Source organism: Lasiosphaeria miniovina (assembly GCF_030549165.1).
Source record: "Lasiosphaeria miniovina strain SMH2392-1A chromosome Unknown B0T26scaffold_2, whole genome shotgun sequence".
NCBI lineage: Eukaryota > Fungi > Ascomycota > Sordariomycetes > Sordariales > Lasiosphaeriaceae > Lasiosphaeria > Lasiosphaeria miniovina.
The window spans coordinates 4,314,656-4,339,512 of NW_026848221.1; the positions used below are offsets into that span (position 1 = coordinate 4,314,656).

General features: G+C 54.0%; 4 protein-coding genes across 4 annotated transcripts; 2 read left to right on the plus strand and 2 right to left on the minus strand.

The window, feature by feature from the left end:
• Window positions 1-6,624: 6,624 nt before the first annotated feature.
• Window positions 6,625-7,359, minus strand: B0T26DRAFT_155055 (uncharacterized protein). Its single transcript, XM_060433478.1, has one exon. The coding sequence runs from the start codon at window positions 7,190-7,192 to the stop codon at window positions 6,785-6,787; it is 408 nt and encodes a 135-aa protein (XP_060300878.1). The 5' UTR covers window positions 7,193-7,359; the 3' UTR covers window positions 6,625-6,784.
• Window positions 7,360-10,731: 3,372 nt separating this feature from the next.
• B0T26DRAFT_738515 (uncharacterized protein) lies at window positions 10,732-13,671 on the minus strand (the record flags this gene model as incomplete). Its single annotated transcript, XM_060443602.1, has 7 exons — window positions 10,732-11,279; window positions 11,358-11,560; window positions 11,608-12,238; window positions 12,293-12,665; window positions 12,720-13,057; window positions 13,114-13,432; window positions 13,501-13,671. 7 exons carry the CDS (start codon window positions 13,669-13,671, stop codon window positions 10,732-10,734), a joined length of 2,583 nt encoding a protein of 860 aa, XP_060300879.1.
• Window positions 13,672-16,332: 2,661 nt separating this feature from the next.
• On the plus strand, window positions 16,333-19,568 carry B0T26DRAFT_639489 (Metalloenzyme, LuxS/M16 peptidase-like protein; the record flags this gene model as incomplete). The annotated part of the gene is made up of 2 exons (XM_060437141.1): window positions 16,333-19,311; window positions 19,380-19,568. 2 exons carry the CDS (start codon window positions 16,333-16,335, stop codon window positions 19,566-19,568), a joined length of 3,168 nt encoding a protein of 1,055 aa, XP_060300880.1.
• A 4,529-nt stretch (window positions 19,569-24,097) lies between these two features.
• Window positions 24,098-24,346, plus strand: B0T26DRAFT_639104 (uncharacterized protein; the record flags this gene model as incomplete). The annotated part of the gene is made up of 1 exon (XM_060437105.1): window positions 24,098-24,346. A coding segment is annotated over one exon (249 nt), but the record flags the coding sequence as incomplete, so codon positions are not given.
• Window positions 24,347-24,857: the final 511 nt, after the last annotated feature.

Genomic DNA, 24,857 nt, shown 5'->3' on the forward strand with positions numbered 1-24,857 from the left:
CCTCTCAGCCGAACCCCCTCATGTCTGTCTCACTGACAAGAAGGTGTTCGGCTGTGACCCCTCCCAGCTATCAAGACTCTTGCAATTGGGCCCGTTCGCCGCGGCCGGGGGCATCGTTTTCTGCAACGGGCTCAATCAGGAAGCAATTGCAGACCAGAAGTTGCCTCGCAACAATGCACCGCAGGCGCGCGCTCCTTCACTGACGGGGTTGCGATTGACCCCCCCCCCCCCCCCCCCCAAATCGTTCGAGTGGCCGGGTTGAAAAGACCTTTTACCGGCATCTCACCCGCGAGAGAAAGTGCCAGCAAGCAGTTGCCTCTGGCCAGCCTCTTACTGTCGGCGGCCAAATATGCCTCAGTATATCCCAAAGGTTCCCAAGGTTCGGAACAAGGTGCACGAATGCAAGTAGGTTGCACACAGCCGAGTGCTCATACATGGCGTCGTCGCGTTGAAGATGTTGCTGATAATTCAGCCGCATGTCGCCAACTCCCCCCTTTGCTGTTGCGCTTTGATCAATTTCGTGCATATCATGATCATTCGCTTTGAAGCAACTCATAAACGAGGGTGGCTGTTTGGTTGGTAGGTAGCTTGGTCGGTTTCAAGAGCGAATGCCCATGGGCTGGCTACCTGGGTTTGGAGGACCATGGCCACGAGATGGCTTCTCACAATCAACTGCTCGCTCGCAACTTTCAGACGGTGCGCCTGGAAATGGGATACCCACCTACCGATAACCCTCCAACGTTACTAATAAGCCCCTCATCGTCTCCGTTTTGTTTACACTGCACGACCTATCAGAATGGTGTGCAACGCATCCATATAGACACCGCTTGCACCACACACACCAGTGACAGGTCGTACTGTATTGTACATACTACCCCTAACCCTTGTGACAGAGCCCCCCCTCGCCTCGCTGTCCAGATCTCCCCTCCCGCTCCGCGCCAGGCAGGCTGAGGACGTTTTCTAGAATCCTTCCCGGATCCCTGACTGGGTCCACCTCCGCAAAATCACCCCTGCGGTCTGACGGCCTTGATAGCGAACCCGCCCGTCCGGCGGAAAGGGGGCTGTCCTCACAGTGGGGTCAATATGACGTAGACGGCACGTGGGTACCGTATGTATGTACATACATGTAGCCAGGCCATCAGCTGTTTCGACTTTTTTTTTTGAAGGAAGCGATGCCGTGCGGCGGTTCAGAATCAGGGCCGTACCGATTTCGTTTAATAATAATTAGCCACCAACCAGGGGGCTCGACGAGTATCGCAATCCGTGCCTGAGGAGATTTATTGCGGCTGCAGCATGTCCAATGCCCTCGATAGTTGGCATGAGGATGCCGTCCTTCCTCTCGACAAGACGAGACAGACACCTCCGCTCCTCTCTCGTGTCGTGTCGCGCCCTGTCGGTCCTGCGCTGCACAATATGAGGAGAGTGGGAATGCGCTAACCGCGAATTCCCTCACCCCCTCGCTTGCAGCGGACACCGTCGTCGTCATCCTATCCAGCCCGTCTCTATCCATCATCCCCCCACCTCCTGATGGGATGGGGTAGTAGGGGGAGGACAACATGGCAGCTTCCCTGCATGCATAGTACCTTGCTCGTTGGATTGCTCCCTCTTCCCTCCGGTCGCCGACAAAATTGCGGAATGTAAAAGAAAGAGCAGGCCGGGGGGGGCAATAATACAACGCACTCCACACAGACAGCACTGGTGAGAGCCGAGTCTTTTCTTGTTGCAGGGTCATCAGACAACATGACCTACATGTCCTCCCTCTCTCTGTGCTGTATTTTGTATACAATACATGGAGTACAATACCGAGAAGAGATTGGCTCGATCGGGTTGCCGACGATCTTTGCTATCAACCAGCTGCCGGGATTTTTTCTTCTTTTTCGGTTAGTTGGCAGAAGTTGCTTGGTCCGAGTCTCGTCTCCATTGCCTGCCGTCCGGACGGCGGGCGACACGACACGGGTGACGGGTGACGGACGGGTGACGGACAGTCAGGTCAGCAATTTGCGAAATCCATCGGCGCAGCGCCTCTACTCGGCAGGCGCCGCAGCGCCCCCCAAGCCTTCCTCGCCGCTCCCTGTTGGCTGGATTGGCTGGAGATTGACAGGGGCATGGCGTGGGGATGGTGTGTACGCCCAGCAAGTCAGCCGCAAGCCATTCCACGGGCGTCCGTCATGAAAAAGGGTTTACATTGGGTTTCCGCAACAGGCACTTCACTTGGTTGCCCTACTTGCTTGTCTCCTTTGGGTCCTCGCAGCGACGACTTCGGCCGTGAGCGGGCTAGCGAGCGAGCGAGCGAGCGCTCTCGTCTTCGGCCACGCAGCTGGGTCCAGTACTCCATACTCGGTACATGCTGGCTTGGGAGCCAGGGCAAGGTCGGCCCGCGCGGGAGACTCGATGTGAGCTGTCAGTTCGACCCCCCAAGTTTGTCGACTCCTTTGGCTTCCCAGAACAGGTCAGGCATTTTACGCCACGCCACGCCACGCCACGCCACTGCAGATGAACTGCACTTCACCCAATGCACTGCATCCCAAGTGGATAGCAGACGCGTCTTCGGGTTCGTTCTCTTGGTGCCCTCTGGCTTCCCTGGCTGGCCAGCTCTCTTGTCCCCCCTCCGCCCCGTCTTGCTGTCGTGCCGCGCCCATTGGCCCCGACAATTCGACGGACCTCCAGGCTGCCGTCGATCCCGGCGATCTTGACTGGGACCCTGGGCAATCTCACCATTTCCTGGGCCATCCTATCTCAGACATATACTACATACCATGACTACGTCCATACATATATTGCAGCAAAGCCCGACCGCCTGCTTCCGGGTCCGTGCAGCGAGCGGCCTATCGCTCGGGACAAGGCCACTGTTTAGGCTTGTAATTCGAGGGCCGTCGGACGAGGCAAGGAACGGCAGTTGGTAGCGTCCAGGGACTTCGGCGAGAATGCAACTCTACCTTCGCCGGATTCAAATAGTCAATGGCTGGAGGTCTGACCGCCCGCTTGTGCTACCTGACAGATCAACACTCGAGGTGCAAAGCTGCATTGCTAGACCGTCTTCAGCGCGAGAAAGCCTCGCGCCTCTGTCGAGCAGAAGACGATGCCTACCGTGTTAGGCCATCACATGAGCCTTTCGCGATGGAACTGCTCCTCTGGTCTCGTCTAACTGGGCCTTCCCAGCCTCATGCGTTGTCAACAGCTGGAGCCTCGGGATGTGACCTATCACTATTACAGACTCTTACTGCATTGCGTGGATGCTCGGTTCCATTATCTCACACTCTCAACAATAACTTACTGCTGTGCTGCCGTCACATTCGGTGCAAATCAATATGAGAGAGGCGGAGAGCAGGTTTCGCGGGCCGCGATGTTTTCAGTGGCATTTGTACCTTGTTGTACGAGTACTCGGGAAAATCTGGCCAATGTACAGGAGTACATGATCCTCGCATCATCATTGTCATAATCTTTTGCATGTCCATTTTGGGATTGTACAAGCGGCGATAGCGCTGCAAGCAACCAGAGAAAGAAGGAAGGGATGAGAGAGAGAACGTCTGTCTCTCTTCGCCGGCTTTGCTCTATTGACCCCACTACTGTTGTCCGGCGTGCCTTACCTTTGGGGGTTTCGGACTTTCGGTACCGGCTCCGTCTTCTCTTTGGGGCGTCGCAGATGTTGCCGTAGAGGCTCAGAGTTCGCGGGTTTTCTGCCTGGTTTTGGCCTCTCTATTCCCGAAACTCGTTGATCCTGCTTCCAACATGAAGCTTGACGCCACACCATGGCTGCGACAGCTCTCACGTTATTTTTCATTCGCCGCAATCGCCATCTTGCATCAAAAGGACTGCCTAGGTTCCCCATGACCTCTTTGGCTGTGGGGCACGTTCATCATCACCTGACAGTATTGCGCGGTTGATGGCACAATTAATCATGTTGAAGGCTCTTTCCTGTGGTTGGCCGAGGAGGATTGCGGCAAACGAAGCGCAAGTAGACATGAACCAAGCCAAGACCCAAGAGGAGAGAGCGTTGAGTAACTGGAGAAGACCTTCCACATCACACCAATCTGCTGTCTCCCTATCAATTCCGAACACAGCTGCCGCCTATGACCACATTCTAACTGTCATGTCGCCAGAAGTCAGCAAGCCAGCCAGCCAGTCAGCCAGAGTCGGTCGATCAACGTAGTCTCAAGTTTGCGTCAACTAGACAGACAGGTAGAGGCTGACTGACTGTATCACAGCAAAATGCCTTCATCTGCACTCTGGCGCCTGCCCATTCTGCTGGCCCCCCCCCCCCCCCTTCTCGATCCATACCGCTTGCATCAAGTGAAACAAGTATACATGCACCTGGGGGCACCTGAGAGGGACGACTGATTGAAAGGAAAACAAGGTGATAATTTGCATTCCCTTCCTTTTTGGTTGCCTATCTTTCTTGTTCCAATATACTTTTTCTATTTCACCAGCGCGCAGCCAAGATAGCTACGTATTAGCTTGCCGCCTCCGACTCCAGCCACAAGGCGGCCGGCTATAAGGATACAGCAGCAACCTTGGTCCAAATCTCAGAAGTTCGGCCCTACCCGATGTATTTCTACCTATCCAAGAGAAGCAACTGGCCGGAGCCGGTTCAACTTGACTACTCGATGAAAGCAAGCTTTGTATGCAATGCTGATTTGGTATTTTTGTTTTTTTTTCTCTCCTTCGGTTCGTCAAACTGTTGCCATTTTGTTCTTCTTATTCATGCAGCATCAGAACTTTGATATTTCTGCCTCGTGCATGTGTGCCAGTTTGTGTCTACACGGCGAAAACGGCGGCAAGGTTCCCGGCTCTTTTTGACCTTTTTTTTTCGGCGTTTCTCTGTTGTTGGTCTTTTTGTGTGCCATTGTGTCGTGTCCTGGGCGTCTTGTTTCTCTTGTTGCTACTGGGCGGTTGCCTTGATGCATTTGCTAAAAGCAAACGTGCTGTAAGCCACAAACAAGCCTTTCTGTATCTAGATGTACATGCATATACCTCGACAACGCCAGTCCGGAGGGCGTTGGACGTCGATCCTCCGCTCAACGCCTGCCCCCTCCCCGCATCTTTTGCACCTCTCCCCTTTCCCTCTCATCCCCCCTCCCCTTTCCCGTCCCCTTTCCCGTCCCCTTCCCGCTCTTGACGGAGATCGGATAGCGGGATGCCGGCGATGGATGAGCGGGAGGGGGGTGGTGGTGTTGAGAGGGGCGAGATGGGACATGAAACGATTTTAGACGAGGGAAAGTACGGCGGGTCTTGCCGCAGCAGAGGACGGAGAGGGTGTGAGAGCGGAAGACAGACGTGCTGGTGGGAAGGAGGAAGCTAAGGCAGACCGCGCGATGAAGGCCAGCCCGATGACGGAACAGGAATACCAACAGGAAGGGTGAGTCAACCGTGTGTGTGTATCCATCGACCGGCCAGTGCTCCGAGTGTCCATTCACATGGCAATTGGGCCGTTATCTAGAGAGTGCGCGCAGGGGCCACTTTTATCTGTTTGTGACACAGGTCTTCAGAGTCGGACCTTGGCCGCTGCCGCTGCCGCTGCCGCTGCGAGCTGACCTATCTCTCGGCTTCAGCTAGGCATTCGCTGCCTTCCATCTCCGAAGACCGGTCGTACATACATGTACGTTGTCCGCCATCTGAGCCCCTCTCGCTGAAAGTGCATCTCTTAGAAGTGCTAGACTACAACAAAATTTCTGCCTTGGCTTTCTCTCGCTCGGCCTTACTCTGCAGGACCCAGGCCAAAAAGGCCACACAGGCAGACATGCGCACACCATTGAAGCCGGTGAAACATGGCCAATTTTTCTCTGTGTGTCACTTTCTTCTCTTTCTACACTGTATCTCACGTCTCCTGCGCAACTTACACATACACATACACGCATACCTACATACGCCCTAGCCCTAACAGACAGATGGATCATAGCGAATGGAAAGACACGGAAAGAGAGCGACTGATGGGCGAGACACCGCCGGCACAATACACATGCAACACATAGACGAATGTGGGGATATGTTTTTAATCTAGCCTAAGAAAAAAAGGGGGTATTCCGGCCACTGCGTAGAGTTTGTCTCTTTTCAACTAATCAGTCCTTTTTTGTTCTCTCTATCTATTTGTCCTTCTGCCTCTCGTTATCTCTTTCTATCTCTCTCTCTCCCTCTGCGTGTCTGAGTCTCCTTTCTCTAGCTTTTAGACATGCATGGCCAATGCATTTTTGGGGGGGTGGGGGGGGGGGTTCCGGTTTCCGTCTACACTACCGTAATTAAGGGTCTGAAGCCGATGAAACCTTTTTGTCTCTTTTCTCTCTCTAGTGTCCTGTCTCGCTGTCTCTCTTTATTGTTACAACAACCCTGACAACAAAAGAATAAGCAGGCGGGCGTATCGGCAAAACCCGTCCCGTCCCTTTTTTCTTTTTCTTTTTGCGAGAGTGTGTGTTTGACTTACTTCCCCTCTCTTGGTGCAAACCCCTTCTCAGTCTGTATTTTGGTCCCATTGTTTTTTTCCTTTAATAAATTTCCTGTATATCTCCCTGCCTGCCTGTCTACCTGCCTGCCTGCCTGCCTGCCTGCCTGTCTGTCTCTGCTGCATGTTTCTCTGCATTTAGCCCTTCTTTTTCTTCTCTCACTGTCTCCTTATTAGGCGTCGGCATTGGCATGCTGTCTGTCTCACTTTTCCCCGCCCACATCAAATAAATCAGAAAATTCATGATCGGGTAAGGGAGAAAGGCATCGGGTGTTGCTGCTAAACCCCCTAGGCATACGTGGTCCACATCCCGTCCTTTTGTTTCGAGGGGGGGGGGGGCCTCTCAGTGTCTCATCGACGTCGGAGACCACCGACGAGCCTATCGCGTCTCCGCCTGCACGTCAGCGAGTGTCTACGGAATAAGCAGAAAGGCGAAAAAGGAGGAGGCTTTGGCGAGGCAAGGCGGACGGACGATGTGGGCGCCAGAGAGAGAGCAAAAAGGTGAGGCGGACGTGCCGCCTGCAAGACAATAAAAAGGAAAAGACAAAATAAGGCCCGAATAATGCCCATTATTGCGTGTGTGCGTGTGCGGTGTGGCGTGGCGTTCGTCGTGTGTTGAGATGGGAACCACCCTCCCCTCCCCAGACCAAACAAGCACGGAGAGAGAAGAGAGCCAAACATGCAGAACAGGCAAACAATCAAGCCACCCACTGATACCACGCCGGTCCTGTCAAATGACGGTTCTGACATGTGAGACATACATACATGTAAGCTTGCGCACTGGGCGCTGGGCGCTGGCGCTGCAAACGGACCCAAGCAAATCACACTTGCACTCTGGCGAACGAACGACGGGCACGAACGCCCCGTCGAGGAGACTGGCGAGCGGTAGAGCGGGGGGGAGCAAGCGAGCGAGCGAGCTGAGTGATGGGTGATGAGAGAGGGAGGAGACGACGGCGATTGCTTCTGTATCGAGTGGGCATTGGGCCTCTGTATCGAGTGGGCATTGGGACCGATTGATAATTATGATTGGGCGGCTGCTGCTGTGGCCGGAGGGCTGGCTGGCTAGTCCTTTCCTGGGGTGTCTATCTTTGTTTCAGACTGAAGTGGCGCCGGCTTCCACAGAGTGATTTGCTAATACTATTCCTATCCTCTCTCTCTCTCTCTCTCTCTTTCTGTGCTCACGTCTCCGCGGCAGCTCGACAGACCGACGGACGATGCCACTACGGCTTGGCATTGATCGGCGAGGAAGCTTTCCTAATCCCCTGATGCCATATTTCTCGGTTACTCCCCGTCTCTCTACTCGCTGGTCAGTATAGCGGCGCGTGATGGCTTGCCTTTTTTTTTTTGGTCTTCCATGTCTGCCGCGCCTCCCTCGCCAAAGCACAGTACCAGAGCCGTCTCCTGCCCGCTTCTGCTTTTCGTAGGCCTTACGCATACACACATCTGCTGACGGCAGCAGCGGATGTGCCGCCCTGTTCCGTAGATCGGCGACAAGTGGCTTCGGTCAGGCCCCGTCTAGCCCGGTCTGGTGGTGATCTCGGGGCTGTGGCTGAGACAATGGAGAAAGATTATACCTATCAATGATACAATGCATGGTAGGAGTAGAAAAAGACAAGGGACTATGTAGCTACCGAGTATGCAGAGGCAAGGAGGCAAATGGCAGAGGCTACCTCGGATAGCGATGACCCATTTACCGCCATTACTCGCTGCTGCTGTGCAGGTTCTCATCCACGTTGCTCGCTCTCCCCCCCGCTCTTTTCCGCTTCAGCCACAGCAACACGAGGAGAACAACCCAGCCCCTGAATATCGGGCGCATACCAACACTGCGGCTCCCATATAAAGAAATAAACAAGCAAAATGAGGCCCAGCCTTGGTTGCCAGGACATGGGCCCCTGTGTGAGCGAAGTGTGATGCGATATATATTTCGCGAGAGGGGGTTGTGCAGCCGGGTGCGTTGAGAAACCTGTCTAAGTAAACATGGACCGGCAATTAATCAAAAGACGCCAAGTAAACAAGGCTTACAAATAAGCTTGTGTTCCGTCATGTTAAGCAAAAGAGCGGGGAAATGGACATAGACAGCGCTTCCAATATTCCAAGTTCGACATAGGCCTGCTTGTCCGTACAATGAATAAAATGCAGCTTTCCGCAACCCCCCTGTCTCTGTCTCTGTCGGTGTATAAAACAGCGTATCAAAGACGAGCAAGAGCGAGAGAATAAAAAGTGAACAAATGGTTGGGCGGTGTGATGATGAGCGGGAAGCGGGAAGGGAAAAAGGCAACTAAAACACAAGGACAAAAGGGGCCGGCTCTTCTTCTCCCTTCACGTGAAGAGAAAGGGGGGGCGTGACCCGTCCGTCCACCACAGGGGAAAAAAAGCAAGCAAACAGTCAAAAGAGAGCACAGCAAAAGATGCGGCTCTTTTATTTCTTGCTTCCTATGTCGCTTGTAATTGGCCCGAGGTCGCCCGTCCCATGCATATGTCATGTAGACGCACGAAGTGAAGTATTGATATTTGTGGCATCTAGTTGCCTTTTTTTGTTCTTTCTCTCTCCTTCTCCGTCCCTGTCCCTGTCCCTGTCCCTCTTGTCCATCATGCCAGTAAGTTGTCTCCTTGTACGACAGCAAACCCTTGCCCTGTTTCACGGTCGACAAGACCATGTCATCTGACAGACCGTGGTGATACGCGCCAAAAAGCCCGCTCGCTGCTCCTGGGGCCACGCACCCTTCCCTGTCCGCCCACAGCGAGGCCAAGAACCCCTGTCCTCTGTCCGTTTTCCTTGGGCGTGAGGGCGTGTGTGTCTTGCATTCGAATGTCCGCCTCTCTCCGTTCTCGTCTGCCATACTGCTCGCTGTACGTCGGCACTGTATAGACCAGAACATGCATGTGACGCGACACACGCACCCAGGAATAGAGCCCCCCCTCTTTCCTCTAGGACAGAAGGCAAGACAGGGGACCAGACAAGACAGAGAGAAAGAACGTCCAAAGTATCTCCAAGTTACGAGCCCAAAAAAGGTATTTGCCTCTATACCTTCCCCACACAGATGGCCATCCGTCCATCCATCCAGCCGACCAACCAACCCATCCACCGCCTCGGAGCCATCCGGCCAGCCATACAAACACACACACATAGGCCGGAGCGAGCGAAAGCATGCCACAGCACACCCAACACGCACATACATCATCGTAGGCACGGCATGCGAGCGGGGCGCGCAGGATAGTCAGTCTAGGCTCAGCTTGCCTCGGGCCAGGCGAACTAGCGAAAGGCAGCCTGCTGCCCGGTCTGCCTTTCTGTCTCGTCGTCGTCAGAAGAAGACGAGGAGGACGAGCAGAACTGGGCGGCGTCATCAAGCCGCCAAGCCAAGCCAGGTGACACAAGACCAGACCACAGACTGCAGATCAGAGCAAAAGCAGAGCAGAGCTAGACTCTTGACCCCCCCCTTGTCCTCGGCACCATCATATTAGCATTATGATTTGGTTATTTTGTTGTTTTCCTATTCCCTCACCGACACCGAGTAGGGGGGTGGGGGGTGGATAACGCAGACCATGAACGAGAACGAGAATAGAACAGAGAGATGGACAGTCCTCCCAAGACTAAAGAAACGGAAACGGAAACGTCAACGCCGATCTGCCTGCCCATGGAGATACCTAGACAGATAGAGTGTACCTTGGTAGACTTCTAGGAGCGGAACCGTCCCAAGAAAACCAAGAAAAAGAATATCCCTACCCAATGCGCTGCGTCGCGGTTCGATACATACATACATGCATGTTATGTGGTGCGAAGCCAAGCACGCACGTACGTTAAGTAGGTAGCACATCTTGCCATAGAATGGCATGACCGACTCGACCGACGTCCACATCACCGGCAGCAGCAGGTAGCGCTAGTAGACCGACCGCCCAAAAGCTGTAACTAGATCCCGGCCTAATTACCGTGCCATTGCATGAGAGATCATGATATTGGTGTGTGCTGTTCCGTTTCCGCACAACGCAGATCACCTGAGAACCGGCTGATGTCGAGCTCATCGCCGCCGCCGTTGCTGTTGTTGTCGCCAACGCGGAACAGCACAAAGGAAGTAGCCGCCATCACACCGCAAATAGGTAAGCTATCGCGTGGTGTCGGGAGCAAAAATTGGGGAGAGGGGAGGGCAACAAAGACAAGAACACAACGGAGACAAGCGAACCCCTGTAATAGTAGTTCCTTCGATACGTGATCTTATTTATTCCGCCGCTCTACGGAAAATATATGTACACTGTACACCAAGTTCAAAACACGCGCAGAAGCATGTCGAGCACGCTCTCGCTCAATGATGGCCCAGGGGATTGGGATTCTGAGTGATCTCCTTAATCACCTCCCGAGTCCGCGCATTGTCCTCAAAGCTGAGGTTGATGAGGTAGACGACCTCCTCGACCGAGAAATAGAGGCTCAGCTCACTCTCGATCCAGAGGTACCTGACGTCCTTGAGGTTGCTCTGCAGCACCTCGGACAGGTACTTGAGGCGGAGCCACGACGCGGCGTATTGCGCCGTGGTGGGTATTTCGTCTTCGGCGTCGTTCTGCTGCTGTGAGGACGGCCTCTTGTTGTTGCGACTCGGCAGAAACAAGTCGTCCAGCTCGATGACGGTGGCGATCAGGTTGGCGATGTTGTACGCCTCGTCCTGCCCAATCGAGGGTAGGTCCATGACGTCGACAATGATCTTGTTGGCCACCGCGTCCACTAGCGAGCCGATGGCCTGCTGCCACGCTGACCGCGACAGGATGCTTTCCCACGCGATGGCTAGGGAGCGCACCCGCGTCACGGCCGCCGCAACGCAGCTCTCAGTGTCGTCATGCTGCGTGAGGTTCTGGGCGCCTGTTGGGAAGAAGCGTGTTTGTCAGCGGATACGAGAGAGCGGCACGGAAAGGGGCTCGCTTAGACTTGTTTACTTACCACCAAGAAGATCTCGGAGGACTGTCTTTTGCGTGTTCATCTCGCCGCTGTACGCACGGCTTGCAAAGCTCTGCAGCGATTTGATATCGCTGTCCAGTCGCAACATGCTTCTTGCCCGCACGCTGATATCGTCTCGCACCTTCCACTCGGCCGCAAAATCTGCCAGCCGTTCTGATAAATAGGTGGCATCGTTGTAGAGATACCTGGAACCGGTTAGATGACCCCAACTCAGGCTGGAAGACCGACTCACATGTTTCCGCCAATATCCGGTCCATAGTAGTAGGGGGACACGGCGCGGAACATTGCGAGCGCGAGTGTCGGGAGACTGAACAGTCCGGCTGCTGCCGCTGCAACAGGAGTCGCCGCATAGCTGTCCTGGGTCAGAGCTGCGCCATCCCCAACTATTGCAAATATCAGGTCTAGGACGGGCTGTGGCATCGACGAGATGGTGTATGTCTCCTTCAACGTCAGCTCCCTAGTCTCTTGTTGATGCGCCGAGGACGGCCTTTGGGCAGTCGCGTCGCCTTCTTGCTGCTCGTGCTCAACATCGTTAGTTTCATCACCCCACCCCCAAGCCTCGGCGGCATCGTCTTCGTCGTCGGGCTTGTTCTCCTTGGGCTCTTCTGGCTTCTCTGGCTCGGCCTCTTCGTTGTCCCACCCCCAAGCATCAGTGACGTCGTCGTCAATTTCTGCGGACTGCTTGTCTGTATCCCTATCTTTGCCGCTTTCGTCCGTAGTGTTGTCCTCTTCGTCAGACCAGGCAGCACCCCAACCATGGTCTTCTTCCATGGAGGTGGCACGGTTAGCGGCCAACTGGTTCCCTTCTGTTTTTGACACCATTTGCTTCTCGACTCGCTCCACCTGCTTCGACGCGCCAAGACCTGGCGGCGAGTTAGTCTAGTTGAACATGGAACGGAAAGAAGAAATGAACATGCCCTGAGACAGCTTTGTTCGGACGGAATCTAGCGCAGCTTCTCTGCACTTGGACAACCACACCCTGGGGGCGTTGTCGGCCCACTCCTGCAAATCTCCGAGGTTTGAGAGTCCTAGAGACTTGAGAGTACCGCAAAAGGCCGTGGCTGATGCGATGACGTCTTGAAACTTGTCCATGTCCTGCAGTGACGACGGAACGACGGAATCGAGCCAGACCCTGGTGATCATTTGAACAACGCCGGGCACCAAGGCGGACGATACAGTCTGAACTATGTCGGGAGGCAGTTTCTGAACGAGAAACGAAAAGACCTTCTCGAGGTCTGAGAACAGCGACTCGATAGTCTTGTCCGTTGAGCCGCGCACTTCCAGGAGGTTCTGGTGCCAAGCATTACTATACGGGACCCGCAGGAGAAGTCTCGGTCAACTCACATTTTCAACGTGGACCTCAGGTAGAGTGTCTTTGGTGATATCCATCCTCGGAAGTAGGATGGCTCTGTTAACGTCGCGCCAGAGCTGGTTGGTGCGCTGGTCAACCTCCTTGTATGCCTTGAGACCTATTACGGCATCCAAAAGACTCATCGGTTCGCCTTGCTGAGCGTCGCTTATCGACATGGTTTGCTTCTCGACGTCAACACGGACCAGCGAGCTCCACTCGTGGTCGAACACCTCATGCACACTAGATTTGAGCTCGAAGGCCCGGAGATCAAGGAGCTTGATGGCGCGGCAAGATTTGTCCACTGAGATGGTATCAAGCTCGTTCCACGATTCTATCGGGAGGGGGGTCAGTCACTGGCGGCGGCTGATGGAGTGGCGCAGACCTCACTTTCTAGCAAATGGAGAGCATCGAGAATGCACCTCTCATCGCGTGCCTGCTCGACCTGATCAAGAGTTCTATTCACAGCCCTGATTCCCTTCAGCGCTTCCTGAACCTGCGAGTTGTAGTTGAGCTCGCGGACGAGAAAGGCAGCCTTGGCCTCGGCGTCGGCTATGGCCTTTCCAGAGACGGCCGGGGCTTCGGCCGCCTTTAGGATGCCGTTGGCGAGAGACTTGGATCGGACGATGTCGTCTTGCGCGGACTGGGCGTTTGTCTGCCACGACCGCACGTCGTCGGCCGCCTCCTCGTTGATGGCGTGTATTTCGGCCTGCAGTCCCGTGAACGACGTTGTTAGCAGGGATGGCATGTATATATGTGTCTGGTATATGTGTGTACCTTCAGCTCCGACCTGGCTTTTGCGAGGGCGTCAATGGCTGCGGGTAAGACGTCGGCGTCGATGGTCAGGGCAGAGGCCGCCTCCTCGGGAAAGGCGCCATGAAGGGTGAAATCAACAAGCGCCTGGGCGATCTGGCCAGCAGTGGGGGAGTCCTGGGGAGGATTGGCCATGTTGGTTGAGGATGCGCGAATGCATCCGCACACCTAGCGACGCCGCAGGCTGGCTGGCTAGCTGTTGCCGCGATCAATGACGTCGAGTTGAATGCAGCTTCGTCAATTGCCCTCAAATGTTATTGCAGCGCAACGATATTAGGCCCAGCGTATCGCCGCTGTCGCCAAGAACCTAAGTCGAGAAGTTGGCAAGGACACTGTGTGGTTGGGCATCTGTTGCTCGTTGCTCGTCGTTCGTCGCTCCTCGTTTGCGACAGGTGGTGATGTCGTTCGTGAGTTTACACTAGACCAGCTTGTCACAAACGTGTAAAGCTGTAGCCAATTGAAAGCTCCCGAGGTGCCCTAGTTCAAAGCTCCCCATAGCTAGGTTGCTTTTACACGACTGTGGAGGATGAGTTCCTCTCTAGGCGGCCTACTTAGAGGCTAGCCCGGGCTTGAGGCGACGGGGCCATTTTGCCCACGCCGACGCCCGACGGGAATGGGGCGCCTAGCGCGTGTGGGATGGCGGAAATGGAGCCAATGAGGCTCTTCGTCTTGGATTCCGAGGGCTGTGCCCCGCATACGGAGTGGCCCAGGTGAGTCAGATGGAAGAAACCCACTGAAAGTTCAGAGTGCAGGCGTGTTAGGGCGCACATGTCCCGCCCTGTATTACCAACCAGCGGAACGGCCGTTTCCATCTTACAGCCCTCATGCTGTACGAACGTACTAGTCGGGCACAGCCTTTACCATATAGCGGCGTACGGTTGGTTTTGGGCAAAGTGCATCCATGTAAAGAAAAGATACCCTACCAAGCCTACCTAGGTAGGTGAGCACTCGGGTGCGTGGGCTTTTTCTGGGAGGCAGCTCTGGTTGTTGGCTCTGCAACTAGGCGCAGCACAGTACAGTACAGTCAGTATCCATCTTAGGTTACATAGGTCGGCTTTACCTACAGTGAGTTTCAGTGCATACCCTAAGATTTCAGGCAAGTTTGCCCCTCCGTGTCTTGGGGGGAGAAAAGGCCCCTCTCGTCCACCGAAGTCGAGCTCCAATTGCAAACCTGAAAGTTTCGGTATTTGGATTCGTTATCTTTGCAGTTTGCATACCCTGACCTACCTATTGCCTTGCCCAACCCGCTGCTGCGCTGCACCTCGAGCCGGCGTCCTGCAGAGAACTTGCACAATTAGTACGAAGTACCGAGAGTACATCCATTACCTATACCTGGTCTAACCGCCCAGCCCAGGCTTCCAATATTACTTTTTTTTTTCTTCGTAAATTTTCGCTTCTTCTTACATTTCAGAGGACCCAGATTTCTTCTTATCGTCTATCAAAAGAAACGATTTGTTTGCGATCACTGCGTGCGCCGCCGGTTCCTCACCTGCCTTGTCCAGCCCGCCCAGCTGGAAAAAAAAGAGAAAACACGTCTCATTGGTCTTTTGCAGCAGCCTGGGACCTGACAGCTAGGCGGACGTCTGCTTCTAGCGGCCTACTGCTGCTGCGTGCGCGAAGCCGGTATGTATGTCAGCAAGCAAGCATGCCGGCCATGCCACGCCATGCCTTGCCTTGCCTTGCCTTGCCTTGCCCTGCCTTGCCTGGAGTGCGGCAGCCCCAAAGGAAAAAAAAAAGGAAGCCCCAGGGAAGCCTCTCCGTCCTTCTCCCATTCTTCTCTTGCAGAATCCGAAAACACTCGGCTAGAACAAGACGCACGACCTGTCCGACCTGAGCTTAGGTTTCCCTGTTGCACAGTTGCAGGCGGCTAGGTGGTTGCTCCCCCGTCCCCGCCATCACCACGTGTCTCTTAGCTCTGTGTTGCGGGTTAGTCTAGCCTACCTACTTGACTAGCCTGGCCAGGAGTCGCAGTCGTTGAAGCTCTGTAGCCCTTCTTCCTCTGCAGCCTTTTTTTTAGCATTTTTTTGTTGTTGTCCTCGTCCGTTGCCCTTCCTTTTCCTATCTCGCCGAGGCCGCAGCGAAAGGAGGGACCAAATGGCGGGGTCATCGTCGAACTCAGCGTCACGCAGGCACAGGCACAGGCATAGGTTGCTGTACGCCGCCATTGTTGCCCTAGTCGCTGTCGTCGTCTTCAAAACCGACTTGTCCGGCCAGTATGCATCCATTTATACACGAGATCAGACATACCTATCCGATATCAAATATCCCATGCCATAGTTGCCCTAATTTACCTATATTCCACACCCCGCACCCCCGGCACTTATCCGTTGCCCCTCCCCCCTTTTTGGCCCCTTCCCCTTCTAGGGCAAGTATTGGCAGGCAGCAGCTACACTAAAATGCACCCAGGTATGTCCAATACCTACAATACACTACCTATTTTGTACCTGGCCTAAGTTGGCGGTCTGCTTCCGCTTCTTAGTTCTTCCCCCTGCTTCGGCCCTCACCGCCAGCAAGGAATGGCTGTCATAAGTTTGACTGTTGGATATAAAAAAGTTCTTCATTCGCTCTTCCACCAGTACCTACCTCAATATTCACCAAAAGAGCCGAATAGCCCACCGTTTACTCTCTACCTATTTACCCCCTGTGATGGATGCCATGTATTCCATGCCTGTGTGTTGATGTGTGTGTGTGTGTGTGTGTGTGTGCGCTTCGTGTTGCTCAATGCTCGCTCGCTCTGTCACTAATCCCGCTTCCAGATATCTTCAAGATCTTGTCCACTCCCTGCGCGGCTCCAACATGACTTCCTCGGCGCAAAAGCCGCGATTCCGCAAGATCCAGAGCTTTCGCACCGACTATGCCCCAACCGACATCACGCAGTATGAGTCGGAGAGGAGCGGCATGCGCGTTGTTGTCGCCGATCGCAAAGGCCCCAAGATCAATGGCTACTTCACCCTGGCCACCGAGATCTTCGATGACTCGGGCGCCCCCCACACGCTGGAGCACCTAGTCTTCATGGGCTCCAAGAACTACAAGTACAAGGGCCTGCTAGACAAGCTAGCCGGCCGAGCCTACTCCAACACCAACGCCTGGACCGCCGTCGACCACACCGCATACACCCTCGAGACGGCGGGTTGGGACGGTTTCGCCCAGATCTTGCCCATCTATCTCGAGCATGTCATTCTGCCCAACATCACCGACGACGCCTGTGTGACCGAAGTCCACCACGTCGATGGCGAGGGCAATGACGCTGGCGTCGTCTACTCGGAGATGCAGGCTCTTCAGTATAGCAGCACCGAGCTAATGGACCTGCGGGCCCGCCGCCTGCTGTATCCTGAAAACATCGGCTTCAGATACGAGACGGGGGGCATGATGGAGGCTCTCCGAGTCCTCACTCCAGAGCGGATCCATGCATTCCACAAGGCCATGTACCACCCCCGGAACTTGGCTATCGTCATCGTGGGCGAGGCCGATCACGAGAGCCTCTTGTCCATCCTGGATGGGTTTGAAGAGAGCATCAAGGACGACGTCCCCCTCTTTAATGCCGACTTCAAGCGCCCCTTTGTCGACTCTCCTCAGCCGCCTCCCCTGGAGAAGACGACCGTCGAGACCGTCGAGTTTCCAGAGGAGGACGAGTCCACGGGCGAGGTTGTTGTCGGTTTCTTTGGCCCGAGCTGCAACGACCAGGTACAGGCGACTGCCCTGAACATCATCATGACATATCTTTGCGGTTCATCCGTGTCGGTCATTGAAAACACGATAGTCGAAAAGGAGGAGCTGGCGAGCTCGGTTTCCTGGTGGTGGGATAGCAGGCCAAATTCCGTCATATGGTTCCAGCCGACCGGCGTGGCGACGGAAAAGCTCGAATTCGTGGAGCAGCGCCTGATCTCGCTGCTAAAGGAGGTTGCCTCCAAGCCGCTCGACATGCAGTACATGAAGGAATGCATCCAGCGTGAGCGGCGCCAAATCAAATTTCAGGCTGAAGGATCGGAGCAGTTTTACTCGAGCAACATCATCACGGATTACCTGTTTGGAAAGCGCGACGGCTCTACCCTGGCAGAGCTGCAAACGCTCGACGAGTACGACGTCCTCGAGAGCTGGAACGACGAGCAATGGCGTGATTATCTCAGAAATTGGATCTCGGATGCCCACCACGTATCGATCCTGGGTAAACCATCAATGAAGCTAGCCACGGGCCTCAAGGAAGCCGAAGAGGCCCGGCTTGCAAAGAGGAGAGAGGAGCTCGGAAAGGCGGGCCTCGAACTGCTCAAGGAGAAGGTCGAAAACGCCAAGAAGCACAACGAGAAGCCGATACCTCCCGAGGTGTTGGACCAGTGGCCCGTCCCCAAGACAACTTCTATCCACTTCATTGAGTCTGCAACGGCAAGGTCAGGCAAGGCGCGCAGCCTCGGAACGCCTCAGAACGCGGCGCAGAAAGTCATTGATGCTGCTGCCCCTGCAGATTTCCCCCTCTTCATCCAGTTCGAGAACGTTCCCACAAACTTCGTGCACCTTACGGTCCACATTGGCACATCAGAGACTCCCGTCAAGTATAAGCCTCTTCTCCCCCTCTTTGCAGACAACTTCTTCAACAGCCCCGTAATGGCCGACGGCGAGAGAATTGGGTTTGAAGACGTGGTGAAGCGGCTGGAGAAGGACACAATCAGCTACCAGATTAGCGGGGCCGGGCGTGTAGGCGATAACGAGGGTATGACGCTTCAGTTCCAGCTCGAGCCTGAGAAGTACACGACTATAATTCAGTGGCTGCGCACCCTGATGTTTGACTTGGTCTTTGATCCCGTCCGGTTGAAGGCGGCCGTGGTCAAGGCGCTAGCCGACATCCCAGAGGCAAAGCGGGATGGGCGGGCCATGGCCCTCGAGGTTGACATGGCAGTCCACATGCTGCGCGAGTCGTACCCGGTTGCTAAGCGCACGCTCGTCAAGGCTGTGTACCTTCGCCGCCTGAAGAAGCTTCTCGAGAAGGAGCCCGAGACGGTGGTTGGGTGGTTTGAGGAGCTTCGCAAGAGCCTCTTTACCTTCCAGAACATCCGCGTCCTCGTCACGGCTGACGTGGCCAAGCTTCCCGAGCCCGTTAGCGCCTGGAAGACATTGAACAAGGGGCCAGGGCTGGACACGTCAAAGGACATTCTGCCCATCACCCGGCCCGTTGCGATGCTCAACGACGAGGGAAAGACCCCTGGCTCCTTTGGCAGCGTCGTGATTCCCATGACGACTCTCGACAGCTCTTACAGCGTAAGCACGGCAGTTGGGCTCAAGTCGTATGCGGACCCGCGTCTGCCGGCCTTCCTCGTGGCGCTCGGCTACCTAGAGGCGGTCGAGGGCCCGCTGTGGAACGCGGTGCGCGGCAACGGCCTGGCGTACGGTGTCTTCTTCACGCGCGAGGTTGACGCCGGCTACCTCCAGTTCCGCGTCTACCGCTCGCCCGACGCCAGCAAGGCCATCGAGGCCAGCCGCAACACCGTCGCCAAGATCGCCGCCGGCCAGGAGCCTCTCGACCGCCACCTCGTCGAGGGTGCCGTCAGCGGCATCGTGCTCGCCGCCGCCGACGAGCAAGCCACCATGGCCGCCGCCGCCCAGCAAAACTTCATCGTTGGCGTCGTCCGCGGCCTCGAGCCCGAGTGGAACCGCAAGATGCTCGCCCGCGTCAGAGACGTGACGCCCGACGAGATCCGTGCCGTTATGCGCGACCTCATCTTGCCCGTCTTTGAGGCCGGCAAGAGCAACGTGGTTGTCACTTGCGCGCCTATCATGGAGGAGGTATGTTTTTTGTCCCTTGGCGAAGCCCCCTCTCACACTAGCATGCTGACCAAACTGAACCTTTATAGAATATCGCCAAGGCACTGTCGACGATGGGCTACAAGACCCAAGTCCAGCCGCTGTCGTATTTCTACGACGACTACGGGCTGCAGGCGGGCGAGGACGAGGGCGAAGATGAGGATGAGGACGAGGACGACGAGGATGACGGGAGTGGAGGATCAGACGAGGACGATTCTAACGAAGAGATGGATAGTTGAGAAGAATAAAATAAAAAGAGCTAATCTGGGTTTTAATCCTCTTGGTTTCTTATCTTTTGAGCTCTATTTTAGACTTGGCATGCTTCTTCTTGTCTTGGACCATTGCATGGTTGCATGAAGATGTATCTCGCGCGCGCGCCATGCCCAGGTATATATATATATATATACCTGGCCTATTTGTGAGTGGGAAGGAAGTATTAGAGCACGTGAAGAAAAAAAGGAAAGAGAAAGTCTACTCAAATTGGCACAGTACATACAACACTGGGGCCTGACACGGTTTGACGAATAAACCTGGTGAAAAGGAGATAAGGGTTATTCGGATGCTATATTGTGCGTTTTGAATTCTCTAAAATTGCTGGCGTCGCTTCGTTCGTCAGTCGCGTGACCCTTCGCTGCGCTACGGGACGCTTCCTTCCTCTCACTCGCTCCTGGCAATTTAGAGCGCGACAGTTGACTTATTTAGATGACGTAGAGAGCAAGCGAAGCGACAATATCCTATCCGGAGGCCAACAACTCCGATGCTCTAGAGATCTTTTCTTACAACGATGGCTAAACCTACACAACTAAATCTTACATCTATACAACAGAGCTATCAGTTATATACCCGCTCATATCGCTCGAGTCAACCTCCTCTTCCTATGGATCTAATAGCTGTAACTTCCTTACCTCGTAATCCGCTATCTTCAGTTACATGCTCTATACCGGCACTTCGCGGTATATCCTGCTCCGATCAAACGGCGACTCAAACATTAGGCCATCTAAGGTCTTGACCCTGGAACTACTACGTACGATAGGCCGCACGCGAACTCTGGCGCGGAGATATCATAAACCACCTTGTCGAGAGTGACGCCCTGTGACTTGTGTACTGTGATTGCGTAACAAATAAGCAGTGGAAACTGCTCCCGGTAGCCAGTACCAGCCCCAAGAACAAACTCCTGCCGAACCCTAAGGATATGAACCACCAGCCTAGCCCTATCACGAAGCTCTTCTCCGCTAGGTAATAGGAACGGCGGCCCAGTATAGTTATCAAACGTAACCATAATAACCTGCGGTGGGTCTTTAAGCACGTTAGCGCCTTCAGCCTACGAGATGTCGTATATAGTACCCTAGGTACCGTTCACAAGCCCAACGTCGGCCCAGAGGTTCCTCGTTAGCATGACCCGGTAACCAATACAAAGAGGTAATCGTTTGATCAGATTGCCAGCGTTAGAGGGCTCGACTCTCTCTGCGCCTACGCCTTCGTGTTTTGCGTCTACCTGTACAAAGGCCTTTCGTAGGCATAGGAGGTGCTAATGGTTGTATTCGTTGACCTACGCCTCGATAGGGAAGATGCGGAGGGCATTATCAAAATCCTGGACCTGAGCCGGAGGCAGTGTGATCGTATATCTCGACGTAAGAAGCTCCCATAACGAAATAGATACTTTGGCCTGCCGTAATTGTTACAATCTGGACAACAGGTCCACGGAGTTAGGCCCGGCCTAGGATTGTGGGGGTCTGGACGGCAGGTAGGAGATGACAGGAGACAAGGAGTATCGTGCACAGATTGCGAAAGACAGGCTTTCAACACACAACCAATGTATGCTTAACCAGATGCATTGATAGCTGCAGAACCGTTCTCCAGAGAGAGCGTGCTGCCAGCTCCTATATAGAACTATGAGCAACCAATCAGAGTTCCTGCCTTACATGCTCAGTCATGCTCAGTCCTAGACGCACTGATCCCCACTGAGCTCCCTGCTCAGTGCGCTCAGTGGGTCTCGGCACTGATCCTACTGAGCTCAGCCATGCTCAGTGCACCTTGGCAATGGCCCCACTGAGCACTCCCTAATTGGATGCACCTTCTCTTAGCGAGAGCCCCACCCTAAGTGCCGTTCCAGCCAATCCGCAGCGGGCGGGCAACGCCCTCTGCACCTTTGAACCAGGATCGTAACAGTAATTCTTTCAGGGCTTGCCGGAATAGAGCCTGGTCTTTACCCTATTGCCGTTGGACTGTGGTTAAGAATACCGACTTATCAAACGAAAGGTAAGATTCTGGCGAGGCGCAAGGGCGGGACTTTGTCCGCGGGTTACGGTGTGAGGACCCGTCCACCAAACTGGCCCTCAAGCAGCCAGAGCCGCCCAGAACCCCGGGCCTATCAGAAGCCGCCTCGAGGCCCCACCTACCCCACTGATAGATGAAAACTTATTCGCGAGCACGCGACGCGTTGTTGGACTTTTCCTTCTTTCCCTCCTCAGTTTAGAATCTTCGTCGATAGCACCCAATGGACTGAGTTCACCTCAATGCCTTGCCCTGGTCGTGACATACGGCAGCAGCTGCAGAAACTCTTGCGTTCGACGCGGCTCTCTGGGAATGAAGTTAGCAAGGAAACCAAGGAAGATAGGTCTAATAGACTTACCTGCTACCTGCCGCGATTACGGCAATCCGCGTAATTAAGGACGATCCGTCGAGGGCCTCGGAACGACCGGAATTAGTCGATGTCCTTCTCAACGCCGCAGGTGTGGCAAACTTTGCGGGCAGCCGCCTCCGCCGCGTCCGCTATAGATACCGAATAACCTGGCCATAACAGGCAAAACGGTACTATAGAGGAAGGGAGGTTAGCTACGAAGAGCGGGTAGATTGTAAGGTTCGTCGAAGGTACTACGGTACGAATAATTATTGGAAAAAGAAAAGCAATTGTGGGGTGGGCGAGGAAATTCGACGCGAGGTTGAAGGGCAATTCGCGTAGTCACGTACGCAAGCCCACCTTTACGCACGCCCCACCACGCCAGAGAGCATTTAAACGCTTATATCTCAGCCAATTTCCATTATAATACGAATCGGGCTTCAGATTTAAATTTTCCGTAGAGTTATACACATAATGATACCGGTTATATCAATTTTGGAAAGTGTGCTGACCGAATGGCAGATAGGCACGTGATAGGGGCTGCCCATATTGATGTGACTGAGAAATCGGGTCCACTTTTCCACATAGATTAGCCAATCCGGAAAGGCGATAAGGCGTCTTATCAATTTCACATAGTAATTTTTTCAGAGTTTCGCAGTAATATTGTCCTCCGGACAGGATTAATTAATTAGGCTAGGCCTTGACGCGGTTATCATGAAAATAGGTAAGTACATGATTTATTTACACGGATTGTTGTCTAAGCAGACCTCTTACCAGTCTGAACCGAATTTCTCAAGAAATATTTGGTGGCTTTCTGTTCTGGTATTCAGGCCACACCACGGGTGGCTTGCCTGTGAGGGAGTGTAGTAGTACTACAGGTGGAGTAAATGGTCAGTGTGCAGGTCAACAACTGTCCAAGTCCCCTGCACCTCACCTGTCCCACCCCACCTTTTTGCTTTGCGCAATTTAATTGGCTAGCGCGAGTAGCGCAAAATTTTGAGGCGTGCACGGCCCAGAGTTTGGGTCTGGCAATTCTGGGTAGGGCTCGGTCAAAAAGCTGGCCGACAAAGGCCGACGGAGAGAGTTGGGACTCGCGAGAAAGGCGGCCGCATAAATGCCTGCAGATGGACGGTGTTGCTGGCTAGCAAGATCGCTGCCAGCACAGCGTTCCCGAGTTTTCGAAGACGGTACACCGAGCAGGCTAAGGTAGTAAGTAGGTTATGCCGTTGTGGTTTCAAAGGGAATTAGGTCCGAGCTGAGGTATGTGATCAAGACATGTGATTTGATCTGGCTGCACGCCACCAACCTCAACCAAGCATCCGCTTTGCAATGGATTCAACCCTGGTTTGGCGCGGTAATCCGCACCGTTCAGCCATACCTAACCCTCCCAAGATGACCAAAACCCGAAAAGGAGTCGATGGAACCCAAGCAAGGTCCTGTTAATATTCGATTTCCCTGTGTTATTTTGTGATACGGAGTTCATGGACATGGCCAAAGCCAAGCTAACAAGCAGCCGGAACTGTGTGGCCTGGTTAATTCGCTCGTAGGTCTGTGTGTGGTTGCCGCCTTTCTGGTGTTAGCCCATTAACGGGGCGCCAGGGTGAAATTAGCTTACAATCCTCAACTGAGTGGCTGACAAATTGCCAAGCTTCGCCTAGTCACGTGTCATAGGCACGGTCTGTTTTTGTGCTTCCCCGCATTTCCTTCTCTCAGAAATCAGGCCGTCTTTCGGGCGGGGCGCGCTGCGCGCGGACGTGCGCCCATGACAGGGGCCCTGGCGGGCCCTTGTACCAAAATGGATTAGGATGGTGGATCACACTAAAAATTGGCTGTGGCGCCCCATGATTAAGCCACAATTGACAAAGAACGCCCAAGAAAGACGTCTGAGTGCAATATTTGATCCGAACCGTGACCCCCTTCTGGTAAACACTCAATTTTGATCTGAACTTCGTGAAAATCTTTATACACTTACTCTGCGCCGAGGGCATCCTCAGAACCTAACTTTCTTTCTCAAACAACGCACTTCCTAAACCCAGCTTTCCTACATCGTTTTCACCGCCCTGGTGGACCTCGACGAGCAAAAGAAGCGCATAAACAGCCATTTGTGGCATCACAGGCGCTCCAGAGGCTCGCGCTGGCCAGGTGCAGGCTGTGCAGCGTTTGGTTTACCAGCATGACGATACAGTCCTCGTTGCGGCAACAGGCTACGGCAAAAGCGCCGTTCTCTACACTGTTTCTGCCCTGACCGAGAAGATCACGATACAAATCGTTCCCTTGACGAAGCTAGGCGAGAATCAGCGTGACGATATCACCAGAAATGTCCCTAATTCGAAGCCGGTATGGATCGACGCCGACACGCATCTCAAGGTCTATTGCCCTGAGCCCCTGAGCCCCTGAATAACTTCTATTAACAATTAGCTAGAACCGGAACGTTTGGGACCAAGTTAAACAAGGTCAATATACTCATGTGCTTTAGAGCCCGGAACAAGCCCTTTCACCGAAGTTCAAAGCCGTCCTTCGTGATCCAGCATTTCACAAAAGAATCGGGCTTTTTGCGATAAATGAACTGCATGTTGTCGGCGAGTGGCGAGAATTCCGACCGGACTTCACATATATACACACTCTCAGAGCACTATTGCCACGGAGCGTGCCCTGGTTCGGTTGTACGGCGACCCTGGATAAAGACAACCAGTCGTATATTTTGGCCTTGAGAGGGCTGCTGCTCGGAATCTGACCCGGAAGACATATTCTACACATAAAATTAGTACCAATCGACAGCTTGAATTGAGGGGATTCCAAAAGTACTAACGGTGCAGTTTTTGACCGATTTGCGCGTAAAATATCATGCATTCCGTGAATGCCTTCAATTGATGTGGAGGGGGTCAGGATTCGGATCCAATATTGCACT